We start from the raw sequence: 21,908 nt of genomic DNA, 5'->3' as shown, positions 1-21,908 counted from the left end.
TGGCCCACCCTGCTCTCTGGTGAAACACCAGTTTTAGGGGCAAGATAATCTTTCTGGTTGAATTTCTCTAAGGCCCTTCTAGCTCTAGATTTCTCCACTTATGTCCTGTTTGCTCTTCTACTGTTGGTTTAACAGCATGTGCGTATACCTTACAGATGCCCCGCACTCATCAGTTTGAAGGCTGTCACAAGCCTAAAGTTGTGTAAAGACTGCTTCCCTTACTGCCTCTTGGTTCTACACTTACACTTTAAAAACACTGTAGAGAGACTATTTTGGAAAGTAGAATTTATATTGCCCTTCGTATTTTATTATAAATGTAGTTACTTTAAAAGCCATGCCTGTTAACGTGGCCTTGGCATCTCTTAAATTGCTAACTGGCACACGTGCCGGCGCGGTGCTGTGGGACTCTAACAGGAACGAGCGCTCATTCTGCTCTGTCTGTTGACTTGCACAGGTGCCGGACAGCCGGGGCACACGTCGATGAAGCGCTCTTCCCTGCGGCGAACACCAAGGAACACCTGCCGAGCCTAATTAAAAAAAAAGTAAGTATGTGATTTCGACAGTGGCTGTTACGAAATTTATTCGTTCTTTTATTCCTGCAAAGTGACACTTTGTGGAATATATTCAGGAGGTATCTTAGGTATTGGAGTTGATGATACTGTTCTCTCCACATGGGGTTTTTAAGGAAGTTATAGACGTTAGTGTACCTTCTGAGTGCTTTGATGTGATTTGTGGGAAGTGGAAGAGCTGTCTGGCCAGTGGAAAACTAAAATTTGCCAAGAGACCAGCAGACGTGCAGGTGCACTGCAAACTGCTTTGGAATTTGGTTTGTTACGTCTTTAGCAAAATACCTCTGTTCTGCTGTTTAGTTGGAAAATTTCTAAAGTCTGATGCAGAAATATCCAAGTTATTTATTAAGTTATTTATTATGGAAAATCCATAGTGCAGACTTAAAGACACTGCTTTCCTTTGAGGTCTAGTTCACATTTGATCCACAACATTTTCACTCTTTTATTATTTAAAAGTTTTAGTTGTGATTTCTTTATTTGTGGGAAAATGGTTTTCTAGTAAGTGGTCAGTGTTGCTCTGTTTTCATGTGAGGGTCCCTGTTGAGGAGGAGATTTGCAGACTTTGTCCAAACTGAGTTAGAAAGACTAGACGCATACATTTCCTGTAGGTTAAGGAAGACATTCCCCTGGGTGGTCGTAGATTTTCTGTAAATGGTGACTCCTGTATCTCGGACATTTCCTCTTGGGCAGGCCAGATTTGTAGGGCAGTGATGGACAAACTCAAGTCTCTGTTCAGATCCCCTTTGTTTAGAGGTGAACTAGAGCTTCTAAGTTCTTACTCTTTCTGATACGCCAAGCAGTGGCTGTGTCTACCCTTTTAGAAGTAAAGGACTTATTTTAAAACCACACTAATAAGGAGTGTATTTCCATCGTAAAACATTGAGTAAACACAGATAAGGCAGATACCTCTCTTAATGTCTTTTTCCTCAAAGTAAGCAATTTTTGGTTTGAGTTGGGTCCTTGAAGATCGGATGGTCTTCAGGACACATACATTACAGACACACACACATACACACACATGTTTTGTACCAATGAGGTTCTGTGTTACATGTATTGTCTGGGAGATAATGCTTTTCTTCTTCTCGTAACAGTGTGTGTTTGACCGTTTCATGACAAGTGTAGGCCTTCACTCAAGTGCAATTGCGAAGCAAACATGACTTCAGACTGTGATTATTTTGGGCTCTTTGACAAGGTTTTCAGTTTTACTCTCCCTCATTCTTTCTGTTGCCAGTCTGACCTTCTTGTTTGCTGTTCTGAAAGTCACCGAGCGTATTTGCAATTTGCAATGCAATGGCTCTATATCTGCTCCCTCTATCTGGAGCACACTTTCCCCACACTTCATGCATGTTTCCCTTTTTCTAACTTGAGTAGGGCTTTGTGCCAGTTCCTTTCTCAGGGTGACCCCCTCTGAGCACCCCGTGTACAGCAGTGGTTCCTTCCCACTGTGCCAGCTGTCCTGCTCCCACTCGTCTGCGGCTTTCCTTTCTAGCTGCAGGACTTACTCCTTTCTGCGTACTGTAAGGATGGTGGCAGTTAGCTAGGGTTGTTGCTAATGAAGATTCACGGGAGCCTAAGGGATAATGCTTGAGAGTCTGGGGAGCACCCTGGGACCAGGGAGTCGTAGGGGAGACTCTTGGGTTGTGCTGAGTTGGGTCCTTGAAGATCGGATGGTCTTCAGGACACATACATTACAGACACACACACATTGTAATGTCAGCACATTACCTCCCCCAACAGGAGAGCCCTCCCACTGGGAGTTGACCAGCTCTGGGAGTACAAATGCCCCCAAGTGCTCTGGACTTGCTGTTACAAAGCAACATTGTGCAGTAGGACATTGCATGCTGTGCTTGTACTTTGGGGAAAACAGTTCAGGCCAGTTCCAGGCCCGCTGGAATTAACCCTCCTGACACACATAGCCTCTAGTTTACTTACTAATGATGTTAATTTTCTGTCGTTTTTTAATAGAGATAAGCTTCTGATATCAAGATTCTTCCTTTCTCCAAGACCAGTGCATGACACATACATTTCTGTTAAATAATAAATGAGAGCGAGATGCTCAGTCAAGAACACAAGAGTGGGCGTGGGAAGGTTAACCCAAGACTTTCTTTGGATGTTAGTCTGGGGCGTCATCCTGTTTGTCACACCTTGATTATGTAGTTTGAGTTTTGGGGTTTTACTAGCAGAATAGAATTACGGTGATTTAAAGACAAAGCAGGATTCAATCTTGTTTCTTTCTTTGGTAGTTAGAAGATAATTGCTTTTGTATTGTGTTACTATGTTATGATTTTGGGGGAGGGGGAAAGAGGAGAGATAATGTAAGGGTAACAAAAATAAAGAAAATGAATAAATGACTAATTTTGTTTAAGAACCTTCCTGGAAACTAAGATTGCTGGCATCCTGGAAATGCCTCAGAAAGTGTAGCTCCTTGGTATACGGTCTTGTTTGTCTAGTCTTTCAGTTCTGCAGCCTGGAAAGAAAGAGACCCTTCCATTTCGCATGCAGCACAAGGAATGCCTCTGTCCTCAGGTTTTCCTTGCAGTATTGTAACAGGTGTTAGAAGCGTCAGGAACAGGTTGTCTTGTTACACAGCTGCTGGTCAGTAGTATTCATTTTTATGTCCTTTCTGCACAGCGGAAGTGTATGCAGCCCAAAGATTTTATTCCTAAAACACCGGAACATGATAAAAGGCTTCAGAAGAAATTTGAAAAAATGGCTACAGAGCTCCAAAGGCAGAAGAGAAGTCTGGGTGAGTCCAGAAGTCGTGCTCAGCCTGTGCACCTGTTTCAGCCACCTGATGGCCGGTGGCGCCCGGCAGACCCCGCTGCAGCCTGCAGGAGACGGACCGTGCTGCTGGAGGCCACGGTGGGAGCTCATGGGTACAAGTCTCCGTCATTGTCCACATCGATGAAACTCTTTACTTTCAGGAATGATTATGGAAAAAACAGATTTTGACTAAGCCCTATTAGACTAAATCCCTCTTCATTTCTTTGTTATTTTGAGTCTCACTTGTGTTTTTACCTAATACTTGATCTTTTTGTTTTGTTACCTAGAATAGGGAGGTGTTCGTTAACATATTCTTTCTTTATTTCACCTTAAATATAATTTTTAACTTTGAATTATTCCTTAGTAAAGCTAAAAAATAAAATGAAGAAACACATTTCATTGTCTTTGGGCTTTCATAGTACCTATTTACAAATTAACCCATAGTTGTATTTTTGCTCTTTTAAAGGCATATTTTCTTTTAACTTTGGCTGCCTTCTGTTTGCTTTATTTGCCTTCAGCAGTTTGAATTTTATGTTCATTGGTCCAGTTTTCTTTTTAAATATTCTGTTCGGAGTTCACGAGGCCCTTGAAATCTGTGTTCCCATCTGTGTGTGAGTCTGTGTATTGTCTATTGACCCGACCTTATTTTACAGTTCACTAATACAGTCTTCTGCCATGTCTAATCTGCTATAATCCATCTGTTCAGTTCACAATTTTGGTTCTTATATTTTGCAGTTCTAGGGTTTCTGATTTTTTTATAGGTTCTATTACTCTGATTAAATCACCTACATTTTTCTTTTCATCTTTCTTTGCTTCTATCTGCAGTATCTAGAATGCCTGTTGTTTTTTTTTTTTTTTGCCTCTGTTGTTTTGTATGGTTTTTTTTTTTTTTTTTTGTCATAAATGTTCTGTCTCTTAGTAGGAATGACAGTTTGCTTCTGTAATTGAAGGCAAGTCATTAGTTATAAAATATGTTTGAAGCTCTAGGCAACATTATTTTCTTAGACAAAAAGTTTCTAGGTTCTCCTACTAAGAAGATGGAGTGGGCCTTGTTGGCTTTATCTGGACTGATTCGAATAGGAGATTCACTGACTTTCCGTAAGGCTTGATAGACTTTTGATTTGACATTGATACCAGAGTGTGGCCATCTAGACTGTTCCTTTAAAAAAAAAAAAAAATTTACATTATGTTAGTCTCCATATACATCATTAGTTTTTGATGTAGTGTTCCATGATTCATTGTTGTGTATAACACCCAGTTCTCCATGCAATATGTGCAAAATTTTTGTTTATTTATTTGACAGAGAGAGAGAGAGAGAGAGTGCAGGAGCGGGGCAAAGGGAGAGGGAGAAGCAGGCTCCCTGACGTGAGCTGAAGTGAGGTGCTCAACACACTGAGCCACCCAGGTGCCCCCATCTAGACCTTCCCACTGAGAGCCTGGCGTGATAACTAGGATCCCTTCTGCTGACGGTCCTGATCTCCCACTTTCATCTCCTGGTGAAAGTACGCCACCGAGAACTTTCTACCATTTTACAGAAGAATTCAGTTTAACTTTTAGTATCCTGCCATTTGTAGCTTCAGATTGGACAACTCTTCTGAAGATAAAATCACATGCATGTGAGGAACAGTTTTCTACTACACCCTGCATAATGGGTTTTGGTGCCACAGAGCCTTTGGTTTTCTGTTTAGTTTGTTGATACTGATAAACACTTAACTTGTGTGTTTGTTTCTCAGCAACTGCTCTCTGCCTGGTCAGAGACTGGACCGTCAGCCTCTTGCCCCAGGTGCTTTAATGATCAGTCCTCCTGGGGATAAAAACATCCACTGCTTGTCAGCTGGCTTCTCAGTGCTCCTCGCCAGAATCTTGACTCCTCTGGTCCTGGTCTCTTTAGTAGTTCCCTGATGCTTTTATGTAGACATTATTTGTATTTTATATAGATTCTGTATTTTCTTTTTCTCTGTGTAGGCGTTAGTTAGCTTCAAGATACTTTGTTTCTTTGTCTTCAATTACTTGTAAAACCTTAAAGCACTTGAACAGTGGCACAATCACGTGTTTATGGTTGTGTTTTGCACAAGGCTGTGAATCACATAGTGGACTTGGGAGATCAGTTAGCTACACATTTCAGGTCTAGGTAGCAACAGGGTGCTTCTCTAGAATAAAAAATTAGGGAAATTTTTATCCTTATGTGTTTAATCATAGTCATTTCTATTCTTTTTTTGTTTGAAATATAATCGACCTAACATATTAGTTTCAGTGGATGATGTAATGATTTGCCGTTTGTGTGTGTTGTGAAATGGTCATAAGTCCAGTTAACATCTATCACCATATGTATCATGTACAAAAATTTTTTTTCTCATGATGGAACTTTTAAGGCCCGGTTTCCAGGCTACTTTGAAATGTGTTTTTGTTCTCTGATTTTGTTTATAGATTCCACATACAGGTGACATCATGTAGTATTTACCTTTTACTGACTTATTTCACTCAGTGTAATGTGCTCACAGTCTATCTGTGCTGTCACTAATGGCAAGGTTTTGTTCTTTTTTTATGGCTGGATAGTATTCCTCTAAGTGTGTGTGTGTGCACACATGCACACATCACGTTTTCTTTATTAATCCGTAGATGGACATGCAGGTTGTTTCTTTGTCTTGGTGATTGATTGTAAATAATGTTGCAGTGAACAGGAGGGGTCAGATATCTCTTTGCATCAGTATTTTCCTTTTTTTCTTCTGTAGTGTTTTCATTTCCTTCAGGTAAATAAATACCCAAAACAGGGATTATTGGCTCTAATGGAAAGTTCGATCTTTAATTTTTTTGAGAAACCTCTGTAGAGTTTTCCACAGTAGTTGCACCAATCTACATTCTCACCAGCGGTACACAGCAGCCCCTTTTCTGTGCTTCCTTGCCAACACTTGTTATTTCTGGTCTTTTTTTTTTTTTTTTTTTTTAAGATTTTATTTATTTATTTGACAGAGATCACAAGTAGGCGGGGGGGGGGGGGGGGCGGGGGAAGCAGGCTCCCTGCTGAGCAGAGAGCCCAATGTGGGACTTTATCCCAGGACCCTGAGATCATGACCTGAGCCGAAGGCAGAGAGGCTTAACCCACTGAGCCACCCAGGTGCCCCTATTTCTGGTTTTTTTGATAATAATCATTCTAGTGTACTGTTGGAATCTCATTGTGGTTTTGATGTGCATTTCCCTCGTGATGAGTGGTGCTGACTCTTTTTTATGTACCTGTTGGCTATTTGTATGTCTTCTTTGGAAAAATGTCTTGTTTAGATCCTCTGCCCATTTTAAAAATTGGACTTTTTTTTTTTTTTTGGCTAGATGTACTCTTTTTTAATTTTTAAAAATACTTTAGAAGATCATAAAACTCTGAAGTACCATATGGGTTTTTGTATTTCTCTTTTTTGCCTTTTTCTCTACCTAAATTCAGTGTTTCAGCCCAATCCCAACACATCATTGGTACATGGAAGCAATTTCGGTAACTTTATAATGCATAGCATAGAAATAAGAAGCACTCATTCCTCCACTTTTTATTGTAGTGTCTCTTGCCATGTCACGAATTCTCTGCTCTGTATTTTGAAACTTCTCATGCAGAATTATCAAGTTTTATTTTAAATCTGTCAGGGTAATGCAACAAAATTGACAAGAACATTTCGCTTGTATAGGTAGTGCTGCCAGATAACTTCCAAAAAACATTGCCTTTATCCTTTGTTTTTGTGCTGAGTCCTCCCAGTGCCTGATAATCAGGCCTCTTTCTCTTGGTGCCATGCTGGTCCCTCCCTAACAGCCTCGCACTAACTGGTCTCCTTGCTGCTCTGGCCAGACACATGGAGTAGCTCTTGACCTTTCTGCCTGATGCCAGTTACGCACCATGATCCTTACCCTTGCTTCTGAATGATTGCTTGGATCCTCCACTGATTTTCTCTAAGCATCAATCCATGGGAACCCTCCTAGCGGCTCTGTGACTGGGCCCTAGAGGCGCTATGTCCTTAACCATCTGTCAGCTTCCTTGAGTCGAGGGTGTAAACGACAAGTCAGGTGCACACCCCATCCAGGGCTTCCCCTTCCTCACGGCGTCGTAAGGAAGAGCATTTCAGATGAAACTGTATGTTTGATGTGCCCTCCAGCCCCGCATGCCCTCTGTGGTCTGGTCAGCCTCCAGCCTCAGGAGGCTGACCCCTTCAGCCTCAGGTCAGCCTTGTACCGCTCTCCTGTCAGCTTTAGACTCTTGCTTTTTGGGCCTTCCTACACCAGTAATGGTGTATTTAAAAAGATTTGGCAAAATGATACTGAAATTTTTTTTATCTTTTTGGATTAAATTTATATCTTAGTAAAAATTGCTTTTTAATTACTACAAATATAAGGTATTACAGGTAAAACTGACTTATCTGATATTGGCAGATGTGTAGTTTGAGTTGTTCAAGCTTAAGAGTTGCAAAGGAGAAGATATTGAATGATTCTTGGTCTTTTTATTGGTGGGTGAAGTGGTCAGAGCCCTGACGTTCTCCTTGAGCAAATGCGAGGTATGGATTCCAGAAACACATAGCTGTGCACCCACATCCAGTTTAGCTCTCATTTCACGGCTGATGGACTCCTGACCCCAAAGTTGATGTGTGTGTCCTTTGAGGGTCAGAGAGGGTTGGCTAGGGGTAGTGGTTTCTGAGACTCAGAGTAAACACTACTGTTAGAGGCAGAACTGTTTCTGTGCCCATCTTAGGTTCCTAGCTGGGGCTTTGTTATAAAAAGACAGATTAATGGGAGAAGAGCATAAGTTTTTTTGTGACATGCAGGCTCTCATAGGAGATAAAATCCCAAAGAAGTAGAACCTTAGTGCTTATGTTGAATAGGAGAGGCAGTTGTGGAAAAGTAAGACATAAGGGGAACCAAAGTAGGGTGGGCGTTTCTTTAACAAGATCTGTTTCACAGAATTCTCTTGGCATCAGCTCCCCATGTCTGGTGATAATATGGAGGGGTGCGTCTTTCAAAGGGGGGTTGTACCTCCTGCCTTTAGGAAGAAGCTTGAGGTAGGGGTGGGGGGCGTCCTGATACCTTTCACCTTCTGTGATTTAAGGCATTTTGCTCAAAATAATCCTTATGCCAAAGTGGCATGTTCGGGGTGATACATTCTGCCCTCTTTGTCAAGCGTTTAGGAACCAGATTGCGTTCTAGCTTTACCTTCTCACTGGTTGTATGATCCTGGGTATAAACAAGTTACTTAACTTTGGTGTGTTGATTTCTTCATCTTTACATGGGGAGACGGATAAGCTGATGCACTGGGTTAGGGAAAGGTTGAATGAAGCGGCGCACATAGTGTGCTGGTGATTATTAGCACAGTGCCTGGCATGTGGACATTTCTCAGCAAACGTTGGCCAACAGTTTCCTCACCAGTGTTACTGCTCGTGGGGGTGGCGGGGTGAAGAAAAGACTGTTGGTAGTAGTAGGTGATGTTGTTGCAGGGGACAAAGAAGACTGGGGGGGTGGATGCGGAGGGGGTGTTCCTCAAAAGAAATCATATTGTTATATTAAAACTTCTGGCCTTTTTTTTAGCTAAATAAATTTTTGTTTATTTTCAGATAATGATGTACCTGTTCTCTTATTTGAATCTAATGGCTCATTGATGTATAGTCCCACCATTAAAATGTGCAGCGGTCAGCATAGTGCAATGCAAAGGAGATTACAGGAGATGAAGAAGAAAAGGGAGAACCTCTCCCCTACGTGTAAGTGCTCACGTTTTATAAAGTGAAAATGAGCAGATTGCTTGGTCAGTAAATTGTGGTGGAAAGGTTTTTTTCTCTTTACATATTTTTGTCTTAACAAATCAACAGATTAACAGATTTTTGTCTACATCTGGGTACACTTTGTTAATATTTTCTTCCAGAAAATCTTAATGCATCACTGAGATTTTTAAAGCCTATATTGAGTTCATACTTTTAAAACATATATTTTAAGCACATATTGGGTACATAGTTTTTGTATGTATAGGTTGAGAATCCTATTTTTTTTTATAACCCCTTTGTAATTTTTAGTATATTTGGGATGTTTTCTTTTCCTTTTTTTTTTTAAGATTTTATTTATTTGACAGAGATCACAAGTAGGCAGAGAGGCAGGCAGAGAGAGAGGAGGAAGCAGGCTCCCCGCTGAGCAGAGAGCCCGATGCGGGGCTCGATCCCAGGACTCTGGGATCATGACCTGAGCCGAAGGCAGAGGCCTTTTAACCCACTGATCCACCCAGGCACCCCTGGGATGTTTTCTTTTTTAAAAAAATAAATCAGGCTCTTCTTTTGAGGGAATCTACATTAGACTAAATATCTCATGCATTGGTTTTTGTTTTTCTTTATTTCTATTATCTTAATTTTTTAAAAAGATTTTATTTAAGAGAGACAGAGAGTGAGCAAGCATGAGTGGGGTGGGAGACTGAATAGCCGAGAGAGAAGCAGATGTCCTGCTGAGCCTAGAGTCCGACCTGGGGCTTGATCCCAGGACCCTGAGATCGTGATTGGAGCTGAAACCCAGAGTCAGGTGCTTTAACTGACTGAGCCACCCAGGCACCCCTCAAAAGCTCTTCTAACCTTAATTATCCTCTGATTTAATCCTTTTTATAACCTGATATGTGTAGATTATTTTTTATGAATCTCATCATCTGTAATAGATTTGAGTATGTTTTTTGTGCTTACTGTTTTATAGTAGGTCTGGGATATGAAGTACCAGATGTAGATAGGTGTGTGGAAAACCAGGCTTACCATGGGCTTCATCTACTAATGTGTCAGAGTTGTGTCTGATGAAGTGTGTGATTGTTTTCAGCTTCACAGATGCTTGAAAAGTCCCTTGATAACCGAGCCAGCTCCCCAGGTGAAGCTTCTTGGAACATTTCACATGATACATTGTGCTCAGGTAGAATTTTTTTCTTTTTTTGTGGTATATTTAAACTGTGAGAATATGATGAATTTCTCATTTGGAGTTTCTTCTGATATCAAGAACAGTTGGTTAAAAACTAGAATTCATGAAATTAGATATTAAAATAAAAAATAGGTTTTGTAGTACAGTTAGGGCATGAGACATTGCATGATTACAGTTAGGGCATGAGACATTGCATGATTACAGTTAGGGCATGAGACATTGCATGATTACAGTTAGGGCATGAGACATTGCATGAGTACAGTTAGGGCATGAGACATTGCATGAGTACAGTTAGGGCATGAGACATTGCATGAGTACAGTTAGGGCATGAGACATTGCATGAGTACAGTTAGGGCATGAGACATTGCATGAGTAGCTAGGGCATGAGACATTGCATGAGTACAGTTAGGGCATGAGACATTGCATGAGTACAGTTAGGGCATGAGACATTGCATGAGTACAGTTAGGGCATGAGACATTGCATGAGTACAGTTAGGGCATGAGACATTGCATGAGTACAGTTAGGGCATGAGACATTGCATGATTTAAACCTCCCTTGGCCCCTGTAGTTTTTCTCCTAGGCATTTGCTTTCTTGGCACAGACTCAGTTGCTCATTTGAAAAAAAATAAAAAAAAATCATGTTCTGTGTACTAAATTGCATGTTATAGACTGTATTACTGAGAACAGTTTGAGAGCTGCTTCTTTCACACCATGGGCAAAGACACTATGGAACACGGGACTGAGGAGGGTCAGTGAGGTGTGTAGAGATGCAGAAGATAACTGGCAGGATTGCTGTCTAGAAGCAGAGCATTGGAAAGAGTAAAATTAGGGTTTTATATTATGTATACATTTTAAATTGGGAGCCCTAGTTTCAGTTCAAGTGATATTTTTTCCTTCTTATATAGCTTTCCTTTGAGTACATTTGAGAAATGTGCTACGACCACTCAGTTTCACCTGTAGAAGGGCCCACATAGGTAGCATAGATCTGAAAGCCACAGCAGTGACAGATGACAAACGGTAGGAAGGTGTCAGGAGTTTAAATCGCAGCTTCCTGTTCAAGTGTGGCTTATTCTTTTTTTTAAAGATTTTATTTATTTATTTGACAGACAGAGATCACAAGTAGGCAGAGAAGCAGGCAGAGAGAGAGGAAGGGAAGCAGGCTCCCTTCCCTGCTGAGCAGAGAGCCCAATGTGAGGCTCGATCCCAGGGCCCCGAGATCATGACCCGAGCCGGAGGCAGAGGCTTTAACCCACTGAGCCACCCAGGTGCCCCAAGTGTGGCTTATTCTTAACAATCTCTTTGTTGTGTATTGGAAATTACTCATCTGTCTTAAATAATCTTCGTCTTTTTATTTTTTACTTGATGCACTTATTTTATATACGTTTGACACGAGTGGTAGTAACTAACACAGATTTCATTTTTCCCATCTTGGGCACTGGTCTTTGTGCCTTATGTGCTGTGCCTCATTGAATTCTCTCACTACCATTGTCACCCCCATTGTGTCCATGAGAAAACTAGGCCAGAGAGGTGAAACAGCTTGCAAAAGTGGATGTTGTTTGTGAGTGGCCAGCCCGGGATTCAAAATTAGGCAGTCTGACCTCGGAATTGATGCTGCATGACATGCACACTTGCTTGCCAGCTTGTTGAAAAGTGTGCTCGACTGATGCCGCTGCTTACGCTAAACGTGTCTTGTATTTCTAGTGCCTCACTGGACACGTTCCATGACGTGGTGTGGGGTCATTGCCGCTCCCACCAGGGGCTTCCCTCTGCTCCCTGCTGGTTACCTCCGTTCTTCTTTAGAAGGAGAGCCTGTAGTAGTTTTGGGTTAGAGGCCTCAGATTCCAGAAAATAGTGCCTGTGCGCTGGGACCATCTAGCCTGAGAGGGACAGATAGGAATACTACTAATACTAGGACGCGTGCTTTTGGGAACTTGCAGCAGAGTGCTGCATAACGGACGAGGATGTGTGTGACTAGACCCCGTGCAGTGGGAAGATCTGGAGAGTTTTGACATCCGAGGTGGGTGTTGAGTAGAACTGATCCAGATTAAAGTGTGGAGTGAAGGCAAGGCCTGGAGGTAGAGAGGTGTGTGTAGCTTTCCGGAGATGGGTGGCAGCCCAGCAGTATTCTCAAGAAATACATAAAATGTGGGAAGTCCGAACCTGAAGGTCTCCCAGCTGGTTCGCTTTTGAGTATAAATGCGGTGTGAGGACCTGCATGAAGAATGGGGGAGTCAGGTGGGCTAGGACGTGTGGAAGGCTAGAACTGGACGTCGTTGGTAGCATTAGTTCTTTCCTTTTAGAATTATTGACCTCCTGAGAATATAGTGACAGAGTGTGGATGCTCTTCCTGGAAGAGAGCGCACATGTGTATGAACGCTTGCTCAGAAGGTGAGCTCCCCACTGCCCTCATGCTCTCCCCTCAGTGCCGGGTTCTTTAGTGAGAAATGCTGGCCTGACAGGTGTCCTCAGGTGGAAATGAGAGGAACCAGGATGCGGTCGGTGCTCTTTTTAACCAATAGCAGTGTTTAAGAAGTATGGTTTTATCAGCTAACCGGAAGTTACTTATATAATAATTGAAACCATTTAAAAAGTTAATTCTTCATTAATACTTTCCAGATGAATCCTTTGCTGGTGACCTGAACTCATCTTTTGACGATGTTTGTGGAAAGGTGAGATGTGGAAGTCAGGAAGCGGCACTGGGAGGAATCGTGGATGAAATTGTTTCTTCGCCTGCACTGAAGACAAGGAGCATCCATTCTGCAGCATCTCCTGGTTGCCTCCCTCCGTTAACACCTCAGAAGCCCATGGGTAGTCCTTCCAAAGTAGAGATTCGTGGGCTAGGAGATCCCGCGGGTGAGGTGGTCACCCCCGCCAAGCAGCAGTCCGAGGGAGCGGCCGGAATGGTGTTTGACGAGAAATGCAGCTTGTCTCCTATGTTATCTGCAACCAAATGCCGTCCTTCAGGACAGTCACGATCTGAGAGTTCCTCAGCCAAGAGAAAAAGACGGTCGGAGAGCTTGGGGGCGCCCCCCGAAGAAAGACTGAAGAAGAGGTGCGGTGGGCAGCCTGGCAGGCCGCGGGTGCGGCTGTGGACGTCGGGGCACCCCCTGCCGCTCCCGGCTGGGCCTGCTGGCGAGACTGCGGGCTGCGGCATGTCCTCCTACGATGATTACTTCTCACCTGATAACCTGAGGGAAAGGAGTTCGGAGCCTCTTCTTCCCGGATGTCAGCCATCTGCAGGCCTGGCTCAGTTGAGCCTCAGCGGTGGTCTTTCCCAGACGGAGAGAAGAAACATACTGCACATGGCTGACTTCTCCTGCGTTGGTAGAAGTCCCAGGTCGGTCGACATGACCGACATAACAGCAAAAATGAGCTCCAGTCTCGAGAAACCGCCACAAGACACAGCAGACACGACGTGGGCTTGCCTGACCTCGGAGGGAACGTGTGCCGCCGAAGGGACCCCAGGCCCTTGTCAACAGGCTGGCGCCCACAGAAGAGCAGGCCCGCACGCAGGTGGGAGACGCCGCTCTCACATGGCTGGTGAGCCCGCTGTGCCCCAGGGGCATGGCGGGGAGGGACTTCATGGCGATTTCACTCCTCTGGAAGGGAGCAGAGTAGAAATGGAAGAATTGCTGGTTGTGAGAAGCGGGCAGAAAGAGGACAGCACTTCTCGAATGTGGAACTCCTCTGGCGGTGAAATGCAGTGTGACCGTGAGCTTGATTTAGTGCCTGATTGTACTGTGGACAAAGCTGCAGAAGGAGGGCCACAGCCATGCAGTGCATGCGATGGAAGTATGTGAACCTCTTTTACAAGTTCCTTTGTTGCAGGAATATGTGCTGGTGCATCCCTTTTGGAATATCATTACCACCTTCCCATAATTAAAATAGTTCCGTTTTCCCTTTATTTAATTTTAAAGAATGTGTGTGTGATACTTTCCATTGATGCATTCTGTAGGGATAGGGGCTTACCGCTCTGGAATTTCTAAGTGCTTGGGTCAGATCTGCTGTTAAGAATGCATCTCTCCCAAGCCTTTCCGCGTAGGTGCCGAGAGAAGTGACGCCTATTGGGAAGAGTCGACTGGAGCGGACACGTCCTTGTCTCTGGGGCCTCTTCGAAGCGTGACCTCCTGCACGGAGGCGTTCTGCTAGAGGGCTCGAGGCTGTTTCTTTTAGAAGGGAGATGAAGGCAGTGTAGGCATTGATTCCACCAAGAAAAGAGAATGTACAAAACAGTAAATGTGGAAATACAGTATCAGTATTTATTTTGAAGAAACTTTGGGCAGTGTTACTTATTTAAAAAAAAAAATCTTTGCTCAGGATAAGAAGTTCATTGTAACAGGCCTTGTTTGGCTTCTAGTTATTTTGCTTTAAGCATATCACTTAAATAGATGTTCTCCTGTGTGTAATTTAATTGTCACCATCATAACGAATTCTGTAATTGTAGTAATTTTATCAAAAGTAACAACAGTAGAAAACATTTCACACTCTCTGATTACAAGCACAAAAAAAATGTCAGCAGTCAAAAGTGATGAAATCTTGAACTTGAGACATCTTTACCCAAAGATTGGGTTAAAATTTTCATAAGACCCACTTTATTCTTCGCTATTTGTCTGTTCTCGCCATGATTTTAACTTCCCTTTTCAAGATGAAAAAGTTATGGGTGTGGAAATAATCTGTGATGTGTATCTTTTCCTTGGGTATGAATTCCCTAAAATAGTCTCACAAAAGAATTAATTTTGTATGTTTTTAACCTTATTTTTTATATCTTAGCTTTCTGAAAATATATAAAATTTGACAAACTATATTTTATGTAGGGTTAGGCTTAGTATGTATTTTCAAATATTTATTTTAAAATCATGTTGACTCTAAGGTTAATATAAATCAGTAGATACATAGAATTGTTTTGGTAGTTAAGAATATCCTGTTCTTAAAGCTTACATTCTCTTTTTTTTTCAGTTTTTATCTTGTTTATTTTTAAAGCCTCTGAATAATATTTAATGGTGTATAAATATAAATTAAGTGAGAAAAGTCTGGTTTTAAACAGTGTGGTGCACCCTGTAACCCCAATGTTGTTAAGAAAGAGTGCAGCTCTCCATGGAAGCAGGATGTTCCAGGACTCGGCCCCATGTCCATGGATCCCCGGGGTCTGGGGCACGTGGAGGACCATGAGGGGCCAGCACTGGGCCTTCTGGGAGACTTCCGATTTCTGCATCACATGGTGGGGGCTATCAGGCGGTGGGGTGCAGCTCAGGCCCTGGAGGCACTAAATTTTACTCAGAGATGGAACAGCCATTCTGTGTGGTCTAATACAAAGATATCTTTTAGAGTTGCCTTGTTTTATGTCATTCCACAGAGACAGAAGATTATTGCATTTTAGGGCAGGAGAGACATATTGTCTAGCCTTAATCTGATGTCTTTGTTTTAGCGTGATAAAATCAAGCCCCCCTGGTGTTCCAAATTGCCTCCGATCAGCCCAGCTGGTACCCCACCTCTGTCTGGTAGTCTGCCACCGATAGAGGCGTGGAGTTGGCAGCTTCCTTTAGACCATCTGGATGGGCTGGAGTTGGGGAGCGGTAAAAGGACCCCGTATCAAGCGATACCTCCAGATCTTCTGTGGTGAAATAAAAGTCCTTTCTCATTCTGTTTTCAGCCCCGTTTCAGTTCAACTTGTCCTCCTCGCACTTGTGGCTCTGAGGTGGGTGGGAAGCAGTGAAGGTCACAAGCACGAGTTACAGAGATTCGCTAATAATAGAACAGGAGTAGAGGGAGAAACTCAGTTTTTTAAAAAAATAATCTCTGATATCAAATTAACCAGTAATTTTTTTCTTTTTAAACTCTCATTTTATAAACAATATGCAAATCCATGCTCACTAACAGAAGTCGCTAAAGAGAGGAAATTTTCCCGTCGTCCTGCTCGCTTACCTCCTGTTGAACCCCTGGCACGTGTTGTGTCCCGGGCACCTGTTTGGCTTGCAGGGAGATGGCAGAGGAGGGACCAGGTGTGTCCCTCACAGATGTCACGCCTAGTGAGGAAGGCACAGTAGATGAAGGGGACTGAGACCGTCAATTCACGAGCCGTGTGACACACAGAACCACAGCTATGCAGGCAGTTAGCAGGGGTGACCGTAGATCTCAGGCCTGGCACCGGGGAGAAGGGAGCCCTGTGACTGCTCGAATCACGCTTCAGCCTGAGGAAATGGCACGTCCAAAGGTCCTGTGGAAAATGTTTGCAGGAACTGCGCCGAGGCCAGTGAGGCTGCCTCTCACTGGGCTGAAGGGAGGCTGGGGACAAACGGTTAGAAAGGCAGCCAGGAGCCAGACCCCAGGGCTTGAGTACCTGACAAGACTTGGAGTGGTTTGGTTCTCCTTTTACATGTTATGAGAAACCACTGTTTGTTTTTTTGTTTGTTTGTTTTTTATGCAGGGGAGTCGCCAGATTTGATTTTTGTGGTGCATGTCACCTGGGATGCTTCTTGGAGAACAAATCAGAGTGTCTGCTAGGAACGGTGCTTCCATTTCCTTCCAGGCACTGCGTGTGTGTGTGTGTGCGTGCGCATGTGTGTGCGTGCGCATGTGTGTGCGTGTGCGCACAACAGGTGCAAATACCTGTTTCAAGGGGATTTTATTCTATATACAGGATTATATTATCTTATTAAGATTTGCTTATTTGTTTTGGGGAGAAAGAACAACTCGGGTTAGGAGCACGGGGCGGGGGGGAGAGAATCTTAAGCAGGCTCCACGCTCAGGATGGACCCAACATGGCTCCATCTCACAACCTTAAGCACCCCTTAAGATTTGCTTTTTCTAAATACCAGATAATTCCATATTGGTATCAACAGAGTAACTGATCTAACTTCATTTTTAAATATAATCCACTTTGGGTGGGTTAATGATTTTTTTCTGCAATGAATCAAATAGTAACTATTTCAGGTTTTGTGAACCAGGAGGCAAATCAAGATATGTAGGTAATGACCTAAAGAGAAAAAAAGACATTTTTTTACAAAATTATTTATGGACACAAAGTTGAATGCAGGTCCCCCCCCCCCCCAATATAAGTCTAATTAGAAGAATGGATTCTATTTTGGGGAAAGGAATAACTTTTCATATTAATTGGGGTTCAAATTGAGTGTTCCCATCATCAAACTTTACTGAGGTAAATGTACAATAAAATTTTAGGTGTTTTCCTTTGAAAGTGTCTTTTCACAAAGATAGGACTGCCAGATACTGTTACCAAGCCATAAGCAGATGGTTTTCATTGAGCACGTTCATTGCATAGAGGCCTTTTATGGAAATGTATCCATTAGTCTTCACTTGATACATGGTTTTCAGTTTGCCTGTTGCAGATGAAGGACTTCCAGTGAAGATTAGGCGGGAGCTCCTCAGTAGTGCCGTTGCATGGATGTCCTTGCCTGGAGGCCTAGGAAATGTGGACCGGTAGCTTGAGTGCAGGAAATACGGCACTCAAGATGCCAAATATGGCATCACATTTGCATGGGAGTTGTTTTAGCCTCTGACCCCATAGGACAGAAAGCGTAGAAAGCTCTTGACATTACTTACCTGTTGAGATGGCTCTCCACCATCCCTGGCACTGCTCCCGGAGCTCCTCAGACCACCTCCCGAGACTGATTTTAATTGCCGAGTAAATAGAAGCTGACTGGACATGCTGAATCCGCACACATTTGGTTTCTGCTTGTTTTTCAGTGATGCAGGCGGCTGAGATGGTTCCAGGGGTGCCTCTTGGCCACTGGCAAAAGCAGAAGGAAATCCTTTTCATGCCCACATCATCACCTTGTCCATTGGTTTAATAGACAACTTTCTTCTTGTCTGTGCTTGATAAAATTTTGCAGGTCAATACACACATGTGCTGGGTCTCAGCAGTTTGGCCATGGCCAACTATTAGATGTCTTTTTCATAGGGAGGAGTCACCAGTTATGAGAGGTTGGGGGAGGTTAGACTAGACTCCTGTAGTCTCAGATACACAGCGTTTGACATCGACCGACAAGCAGGTGGAGAACTGTCTACAATACAGACCTCTGTGCTCAAGTCCCAGGTCTTGCCCCTCAGGTGAACCCTCCATTCCTTATCTGAAAGGTGTACTAGCCACAGACAAAGTTCTAGGTTATATGTTTCCATAAATGTGTCAGCATCAGGCCACCAGATATCCTCTGACCCTGCAGTTTCTATAGGGCCGTTTAGGGATCAAGTCTTGGATGTCTGCCCCCCGGCCCCAGGATACGACTGCAGCTCATACTGGGTTATTCATGAACGGGGAGAGGGATCCCCTGTAATATATTAGCCAATCCAGTTTTCTTGAATCTGTGAATTTAACTGGAGAAACATTTCTGGCATCCATTATGCCGATTAACAAGCTGATGACATCACCAATTATAGCTCATTTCTTTGATCCATTTGCCAGTTAGCAGAATTTCTAATAACAATTGAGCCGAAGGGTTTGTAGGAGTTGTCTCTTGATGCGGTATTTGTTAACCTGTTAGCTGAGCACTCCTGGAGAGGGCGTTTTGGGTGGGTGTGAATTAGTGCACATATTTGTATCCTGTAGTCTGTGCTGAAGTACGTATTTTAAATTACAGCCTTTGTGATATGGTGTTCTGTGTTCCTGCATTCATCCAGTGATAGAACACATGGTGTCTGTGCTGACTTCCCTTGGTCTGTGGTCACTGCCCATAGCTCTGGGTTGGGAAGGATTATGAGGCTTCATCCTGGCTTTGTAGGGAAAAGCATAGTACTGTCTGCTTAAAGAATGATTTGTATGGCTGAGTATGGGGGTGCCTGGGTGGCTCATTTGGTTAAACGTCTTCCTTTGGCTCAGGTCATGATCTCAGGGTGCTGGGATTGAGCCCTGAATCCAGCTCTTTTCTCAGTGGGCAACCTGCTTCTTGTTCTCCCTCTGCTCTCCCCCTGCTTGTACTCTCTCCCTCGCTCTCTCTCTCTGTCTCTCAAATAAATCTGAAAACATATTTCATATATATTTAATAAGAACTAAAGCCCATCCAATCATAGGCATTTAGATATTCAATATTTTGCATATTCTGAGTATTTCTTCAAGAGAAAGTGTGAATTACTATTATATCAAGTAACTAGGCACACTATACATGTATTTCTTAAATATTTTAAATTGAAGAGCAATGATTGCTCCTTTTAACAATTCAAGTGACACACAAGTATTGTATTGAGAAGAGTGTTTCTCAACCCTCTTCCCCACAGCCTGCCAGTCTACTCATTGGAGGCCAGCCGTCCCAACAGCTCAGCATAAATCAGTCAGCTTTAACCAGAAGGTTAGCTACAAGGAAAGTGTTACAGCCCATCCATTATCTGATTGTTTGATTTGCTCATCGATTTCACTGAACGCTTAATGTTTGCTATTCACCTACAATGTCCAAAGTATTGAGATAAATACAAGGAGAGAGAAGGTTGATGTGAAGCTCTAGCCCTTTCCCTTAACAGAGCTTAGACAGGAAGATACAGTCTAGATAATTCCTATGCAAGTATTAGAGAATTTGGAAGATGGAGAAGTTATTCCCAATGGTAAAGGTTATTTGGTATTAAAACAAGTTTACATATGAAAGTCACATTTTAATGATCTCTACAGTGATTATAAAGGAAAAGATTCCACATCTTTTAATGATAATAATTAGATTTGTATTTATAAAGTGAACTTGATTTCTTAGTAGATGAATATACACCCCCCACTCACACCCCCACACACATACACTCCCCCTCCCCGATTTGGTTAGTTGAGTTTTGTTTGCATAGAACATATGAATAACTTGCATATATCCCAAATCCCAAAGGTATATATGGAAAGAGTTTCTCCTAGGTGTCTTTTAAGGCTCTTTCTACAGTCTTAAGATTTTATATTCTACATTGTTCTTAAATAACTTATTATTCAGATTTTGGGGTCTCAGAAGAAATTTCTTGGTGGGATGTTGTTAAAATTTTGGGATATGCTTTTTCATGTTAATTATATGGATTTTTAACCTTCAAAAGCCTTTGCATCGTTGGTACAGTTGGTCTTGCAGTGTGTTTTGTACCAATGAATGCTAAGTGTTTAGATGTATCATTAGTACTAGTGTTAGTCTGGATTCTGTGTCTTGAAAGTAGGAAGTGGATGTGCGGGAGGATAGATGTGGAAAAGAAGAAAGTCTTTCTTACTCCTCTTCTGTGAGCACAACAACTGCATGGACCAAATTTGTCTTAAGGACATTTCTTAAGTCTCTGAATTTTTCCAATTCTCTCCCTTTCGTAGCACTTAGGTTACCGATGTCCTTATGCTGCCTTAGCCTGGTTTTTCCTCTGGCAGTCAGTATCAAAACCACCTCTTAATCCTGCCCATCCCTGTTAGGTGAGTGGAGGAGGTAGTGATTTAACTAATTCCTACTGAGAAGTGAACAAGTTCACTTTCCAGCTTTCCTAGATGTATTTGTATACGATGACATCATTAACCCAAACAGATTTCAAATTGATGAAATCTTGGGCAGTATAACTTAACCATAAACATTCTGGGGCTGTGAGGGTCTTCTCTCTCTGACCGTTTTTTTGAAAACTAAGGGAATCCCTTGTATCGTGAAGTTGGAATGTCAATGAAGGGAGAGATAAGAGTCTAGGGTTTTCAACCTTGACCCCTAGATGGCTGATAACATTCATCAAACAAGGATCCAGGGTGTGTTGGTTGAAATTTCTCTGTGACATTCAAGATAGAGGTGTGTTAGGTAGTAGGATATATCAAGTCAGACCCTTGCTGGGACACACCTCTTGGCAAGAGACATGGAGTTGGGACTGTTGGGTAGGGAGACTTACGGGACATGGTGAGACCACCCTTGGGATGTGAGAGGAGAGCCGATGACTGCCTTGAGAAACTGCAGCGCTTGAGCAAACAGCAGAAGTCATCAGAGGTGGGCGAGCAGGAAGATGGGAGGAAATATTTGTTCCTGGGCTGTGGCAAGGAATAAAATCTCGCTGCTCTCCCCTCCTAGCTTTTATAGTTACTTTGCATTTTCAGCTGCTTGTGGTTTACTGAAACATCCTTGAAGAAAACATAGCAAATCGCCACAGCTGAATTTGCAGAGATGCTGTTTTACATACTACATAACTCATGATGATTTGGCTTAATAATTTTCTGACTTTACTATTGTGGGGCCCCAACATGCTCTCATCAGAAACTGTACTTGGAATTTTGAATCTGCATCTTTCCTGGGGCGAGTGATATGTGGTATAAACCACGTGCCTGTACAGTACAACATTCTTTCCATAGTACCTTGTGATGCTGGTCAGCCTCAGCAAGCGAGTCGTAGCTCCCAGGCAAGCACAGTCACGACGGTTAGTAACCCACACACTGACAACTGCCCTCCCCTCCTACAAGGATTCTGTTGTCACTTTCAGTACAGTATTTGTTAAATTGCCTCAGATAGTCAACATTTAATCATAAAATAGGCTGTCTGTTAAGTAACATTGCCTAAATGTAGCCTCTTGTAAGTGTTCTGAGCATGGGTGAAGTAGGTTAGGGTAAGCTCTGATGCTCGGTGGGTTAGGGGTATTAAGTGCATTTCAACTTCCAATATTTTCAACTTAGAATGAATGCGTTTATCTGGAAAAACCTCATCTTAAGTTGAGGAACGTCTGTTCTCATATCATTTTGTGATACATTTTGTGAGAAA

At 42.7% G+C, this 21,908-nt stretch overlaps 1 protein-coding gene across 2 annotated transcripts in view; it reads left to right on the top strand.

Annotated features, from left to right (window-relative positions):
- The window catches only part of MCPH1 (microcephalin 1), a 240,908-nt gene that overhangs the window by 31,086 nt on the left and 187,914 nt on the right, over window positions 1-21,908 (top strand). Inside the window, exons 4-8 of one of the 2 annotated variants that reach the window (XM_059155872.1) lie at window positions 455-542; window positions 3,201-3,315; window positions 8,909-9,052; window positions 10,137-10,226; window positions 12,850-14,025. In XM_059155872.1, the coding sequence (XP_059011855.1) occupies window positions 455-542; window positions 3,201-3,315; window positions 8,909-9,052; window positions 10,137-10,226; window positions 12,850-14,025 (1,613 nt within the window). The other variant, XM_059155873.1, reaches the window with a different exon arrangement.

Source organism: Mustela lutreola, chromosome 18, assembly GCF_030435805.1.
Source record: "Mustela lutreola isolate mMusLut2 chromosome 18, mMusLut2.pri, whole genome shotgun sequence".
Lineage (NCBI taxonomy): Eukaryota > Metazoa > Chordata > Mammalia > Carnivora > Mustelidae > Mustela > Mustela lutreola.
The sequence above is the reverse complement of the archived record's forward strand: the minus strand, read 5'-3'. Positions and strand labels throughout refer to the sequence as shown.